Source organism: Erithacus rubecula (genome assembly GCF_903797595.1).
Source record: "Erithacus rubecula genome assembly, contig: SUPER_Z_unloc_5, whole genome shotgun sequence".
In the NCBI taxonomy this organism is placed as follows: Eukaryota; Metazoa; Chordata; class Aves; order Passeriformes; family Muscicapidae; genus Erithacus; species Erithacus rubecula.
In genome coordinates this window covers 1,058,543-1,064,542 of record NW_027635819.1, presented here as the reverse complement: position 1 = coordinate 1,064,542, position 6,000 = coordinate 1,058,543, and the positions used below count along the sequence as shown (strand labels likewise).

The following is a 6,000-nucleotide window of genomic DNA, read 5'->3' as shown; positions in this document are numbered from 1 at the left end:
ACTCCCCATGCCTCTCAGAAATACAGCTGAAAACTCATAGGGATGAAGCTTTTTTATGAGATAATCTGGTGTTTGCTAGAACAAAGATAAAAAATCTTTTTTCCTCACAATAGTTTTTACATTTGTAATGGCCAAACATAAATACTCCTGAAGTAATTCCCTGCAAAGCTTTGGAAACTCCATATTCTGCAGTGTCGTTTTTACCATATAATAAATGAACATCATGCAGTATGGATGTCTTAGCTTTTAAACTCCTTTTAAATGCATTTGAATTTTACTGTAAGCTCTTTTTCTGCTTGAGCTCTTTGCAGAATTCATAAATGGTCTGAACCAGGTGTTAAATTAGTAGCTGATTCTGTCTAGCCCTTTACAGAACTGGATACTTTATTCTCTACATATTTAAAGTCATCCCCATAAATGTGTTTAAAATATTTAATATAATCAACTGAGCCCTTATGAGCCACTCAGCGCTTCAGTTTTGGTGCAAAACTGAATTATTCTGTTTTAATCCCCATATTCTCCACAATTTTATTTTGCAGTTTTACCTTATGATAAAGTATGACCTCAGACTGTTTAGGTTTTTCTTCTTGGTGGTTGTGATTTTGCTTTTTTTTTTTTTTTTTTTTTTTTCCTGTTTTTTTCCTGGGTTTTTTTGTTTTGGTTTTTTTGTTGTTTTTTTTTTTTTTTTTTTTTTTTTTTTTCCTATTTGTAACATTTTTATCAATCTACATCTCTAGCATTGAGACATTCAATATATAAACAAATGCTGCTGGTCTCTAAAAGTGAAAACATAACTTGGTTAGACAAAATTGTGAAATCTGAAATACATCATGGAAATAAAGCATGGAAAAAAGCCAATATGGAAATTGTTAGATCAAACCAATGTAATGACATCTAAGCTTTTTACATTTGTGTTGGGAATATTTTGGCTTTCCTTCATTCATTGTACCAGGCAAATTTCCAGGAAGTGAATGCTATGAAGCCTCCAAGAAGTTTACAGAGTATCTGTATTCAGATTCATCTTTTATTTTTCAGCTCAGCCCACCTGTATTGAAAGCTTCATCTAATACAGGAGCATTCTTCAATTTTATCTTGATAACAGACAAAAAATATCAATGGACCATAGTTTGGATTTCTGCTTGGTTTTCCTAGAACTCAACACCACACTAAATCAGTTATCTAAATCAAAAGTATCTTCTTGGTTTTCTGCTCCTTGTAATATGATTTACACATGGACTGGAATATTTAGTGTTCAAAATACTTTCTACCACCTCTGTCTTTCATAGCTATTAGGCTGGATTTGGAAGCTCTATTAGTTTAACACAGTTTACCTACTAGTTTCTTTGTATAATGTATATTTGCAGATATACAACATTCAGTTATTTTACTATATTTTCTTTTTGGTTTTGTATTTTTCTTTCTTTTCCAGGATATCTATGCCAATGCCAATGCAAACTACCTGCATGAAAAAGTGCACACAGTGTGAGGCATGAGACTATGGAAATGGAATGCCCTTTGGTCTGAGGTGGCTGACACTGACCCAGGTATAGCTCATGACCACTTTCCATCCCACACAGCAATTTCTATTACAGCCATGTCAAGATCAACTCAGCCCAGCCCAGCCAAATGTACAGATTACATCTGGGTCCTTTGAGTCACTCTACAAAAAAAGGTGCAACAATAAACAAGCCCATGTGCATTCTCAGTCATAACTATGAGCAGAAGAACCCTTGAGATTCCTCACTTTGGCATTAAATAACAATTATAAAGGCTTTTAGAATTAAAGCAATACATGAAGGGACTTGAAATGTTAACAGTCCCAAGTAACTTGTCAATTGAAATAAGACTCATCCCTAGTCATAAATAAATAATCTCTTTCCTGGTCTCACTTCCATGCCAGGATCAATATCTCTTAACATCTTACTTATTTTATTACTGCTTTTGGTTTTCTGGGACTGATTGAAAGTTGCTCAGAGGAAATCTTTGGTTTTGCTTAAGTGTCCGTGACATTTAATCATGACTTTCCTTGCAGTTTAATTCCAACCAGTCAATCAGTTAATCCACTTCAATTGATTCTGTGCTCTCTGTTATTGGCTTGCACTCATTGGGCATCCTCTGGTGTCGACTCAGCTGGGTGGCTTGTGTGAAGCTCCTCTCACACCTCTCGCACCTGGTGAAGGCAAGAGAGAAAATTGAGACCAGGGAGCTGCCCCAGGGGGGGTGATGGGCTTTGTCTCATCCTGCCTAATCAGAACAGACACTCAAAAGTGGCTTCAGATTTTACTGGCTCAAGAGGTTTAATTGGTGGCTACTTCCAAGGCCTTGATGCCTATGATGGGACAAGGCCTGTCTGATTCAGAACAGAGGAATCTGTCAATAGACAGGGGGAAGGTGATTTCTCCAGAGAGGCCTGTCCTACTGTAGCTCTGATCACTGTCAGTTCAAATAGATAAAGAACAAAAAGAGATTTTTAGGAGTGAGCCATCAAAGAGGCAGCTTGTCTGCAGTTTTCTGCTCTGTACCCCCTAAGAGAAATTGATGACAAATAGAATTTCACCTGCTTTTTTAAAAATCCACAATTGCCTATTGGAGGATTAGAAATCACCAAGCAGTAATCGTTCAGTCCTAGAACAGATGAAAACTCTTTGTTTATCTGATGTGACCATGTAGTGGGATTAATTTTAAAAAGGCACATAGAGATAGTCGTTGCTAATTATCTGCAAACATCCACACTATTTAAGTAATCTGTCTGTTGTGCAAGAACTCAAAACAGCCATCAGTGCTGCTTCAGCTTTGTATTCTCTCTTTCTACCCTACCCCCTCTCTTAAAGAGACAGAATCTGCAAGAAAAATACTGTGCGAATGTGTGAACAAAGCCATTGAATTTTGCAGAGGATAGGGGCTTTTGTTGCCTTGGAATTAGTCCCTTATCCCTGCTCTTAAAAACAAACTACTTATTTAATCTCCCAAATGCTGCCTTCATGATTTGCATTCTGAAAACTAGAGAGGGTGTTGGATGAGTCACAAACATGGATGGAGCAGATCCCATCTTGTATGGTGCTTGCTCTAAAAGCCATCTTTATTTTAATGGTACCTTGTGATGTTTTATCTCCAAATAAGATTTTCATAAAAGTATCACTGCAATGAATTCTTCACCTTCAAAGGACAAGTGAGGAATACAATGGACTCAGCGAATACGTTTTAACCTTTCTCTATTCACTGATGTGAATGCTAGAAAGTGAACTGTCTGGAATCTGCTTTAAAAAAAAGATTTTTACACATATTTATAATTGTGGGTACTCTTCACATTAATAATTTAGTGATAAGGTTCTTCTTTATCAGGACTATTTAGCACAGACATTAGAGAGTCATTCATCCAGGTTACTGTACCAATCTAAAATGTCAACACTTTAAAGTTGTATTTCCTTGATTGTCTTTCATGGAATATTTTTAGCATCCTATGCCACTGTTAAAAACTGCACTGTGATCTTGACAAATGTAAAATGTCAGCTTTAATGTATCAGACCTATCAGCTCAATGAAAATAACTCAGAAGTATTGATTACTTAATGATTTTTGGGGTATTCATTAAAGTCTATGTGCAGATCATCCACTCTCCAGAGCTCCTGAAGTGCTGATGACACATTAGTGCACTGCTGATTGTTTATTAGAAAACTGATTACTTACTGGATTAGTGTGTCAAAATATACTACCTTTCATTGCCTGACAAACTTGCAAATTATTGTATTATTTTTATATACATACATATATATCTATCACAGAGGCATCATAATCAATTTTAAGGCTGGGGGTTTAACTTAGTCTGTGTGAGATATTACCATCTACTTGAACTTGATAGTTTTGTTATTTTGATATCTACAAAGACAAGTACTTTGCTTGATGAGTAATAGGAGCCTTGCATCCTTGCCTAACTAAGCTGTAAGTGATACAGTTGCAAAATAACCTATAAAATCAGGTTTGGCAAATCCTGATTTTCAGAGCCCGGCCAAATAAGCAAAATACAAGGGAGCAGGATGCCAGGCACCATTAGTGACTTAGATAAAGTCTATAGACAGTGTTACCCACTAAAATAATTTGCTTTGGCAGGCCTCCTTACCCTTTCTGGAGCTTGTCTGGGAGACCAGAATTGGGCAGGCATTCACTCAGTACCTTGCACTGCTAGTGAAAAAGTGCAGGGCATGGTTTACCATGTTTCTTTAAAATGCAACTTCCTATCCTTTATCTACAAGATTCTTCTCATGTGGGAGTGCTCTGCCCGTTGATGCACTGGCATAAAGGCACAGGAAAGAAGAATAGTAAAGAGAGAACAGAAAAAGGATAGATCTTTTGATACAAACATCTACTGTTTATGAACAGGAGGGCTGTGGGTGCCAAGTGCTGCTGCTGGTCAAACTATGATGTCTTGGGCAAAAGTCAGAATGAAGCCTCTGGAAAGGCATTTAATTTTCCTGTCTTTCACTGGTACTTGGATAACCTTCAGATAGTCCCCAAGGTTCTAGGATTTTCTAGGCACTTCCAAATGGTGTGGGTGGTGCTTTCAGGACCATAGGTTTGCATAAGTACCTGGCTTATGGGCAGAGATCTGTATTAGGCTCCTGATTCCTCTTTTCAATGGGGTCCAGAGAGGTTGTTGCTGGATACAAACTGATAGAAAAGGTGAAGATAATAGTGTCACAGCAGTCAGCATTACTGTCTCATAGTAGGTAGGAATGGGAGGAAGGGCAGGAGTACTTTTTTTCTGTGATGTACTCTAGGCAGTCAGTCTCTCCCTCCACTAACCATTCTCTCCCAACCCATCACAGCAGAATAACCACTCTCATAAGCTCTGTCCATGAGATTGGTGAGTATGTGTGTGTTTTTGTGTGCATATTCCTGTAACATAACACATACATGTTTAATATTGTGTTGGAAAGTCGAACAGTAGTCAAAATTGTCAGAAAGGAAAAAGAGTCCTAATCTCATGTGACCAATACACATCAAGCAACCATGGGGCTGAGCCCAATCCTGAATACTAGATATACCAAATTTTGGCTAAGCCTGCACTGTAGATACATATATTGGCAATAATTACACTTCATGACACTGATACACGATTTGATTTCCATTTAGGGCCATCTGCTGGCATTCGAATGGAATTTAGGTCCAAAGCAATTCCAAAGCCCTCAATTAAATACCATCAGTGAAAACCGGGTCCATGTTACCTTCTTTTACAATATATGTGCACACTGTAATTGTGAGGAACAATGTACTATAGCACTCAACCTCCTCAGCCTCAAGGCTTCACTCTGCCACAAGGCTTCCTGGTATGGTTTGCTTGGGTGGAGCTGGTAAACAGGATTGTTCTTAAGTTCACAAAGTGCACCAATAGTTCTGGGATATTTCTACAGGACTGGGGTTTCTGGTTTTGTTTAGATAGTCCTCATTGTTTCTGGTCTGCTTGTTTGCTTCACAGTGCTTTCAAAACATTGACAGTGAGGATTATAGAGAGGATTGGTTTAATTTGCACGTTTATGTCAGCCTCTGTGAAAGACTTTGGACAGAGAAAATGCTGAGGATCTACTTTAGAGAAAAGGCATTAATTTGATACTCTCAAAATAAGCATTTTAAGATTTCATTAAACAAGTACATTTCACTCATTATAAACTCCTTTGGAAGGATATCAAAAATCCAAGAAAAACTATCAACCAAAGAGAACCTCTTGACAATACTGAGATGTCACTGCAGGTACAACATACATATTCAGCCTAAAATGAATGCTCCTCAGCTTTGCATGTCAGTAAGAAACGATGTTAAAACAGTGAGCTATTGTATGCTGAAAGAATCTTTCCTCTTAATTCTTTTGGGTTGACTCCTAAATATAAGAACTGTGATTCTGCAGGCAAGTCCCTTCACTATTTTTCAATTTTGCTGAAATGGAAACAGGGAGGAGGTGAGAAAAATTTAAGAGGATAGAGGTGACAAATAATTTTCCTTTTTCTCC

At 37.5% G+C, this 6,000-nt stretch overlaps 1 protein-coding gene across 1 annotated transcript in view; it reads right to left on the bottom strand.

Moving 5' to 3' along the window:
- Positions 1-638: 638 nt before the first annotated feature.
- The window catches only part of PRDM6 (PR/SET domain 6), a 76,702-nt gene continuing 71,340 nt past the window's right edge, over positions 639-6,000 (bottom strand). Inside the window, exon 9 of the mRNA XM_079331604.1 lies at positions 639-2,170. Coding sequence (XP_079187730.1) covers positions 2,056-2,170 — 115 coding nt within the window. The 3' untranslated portion in view covers positions 639-2,055. The remainder of the gene's footprint in view (positions 2,171-6,000) is intronic.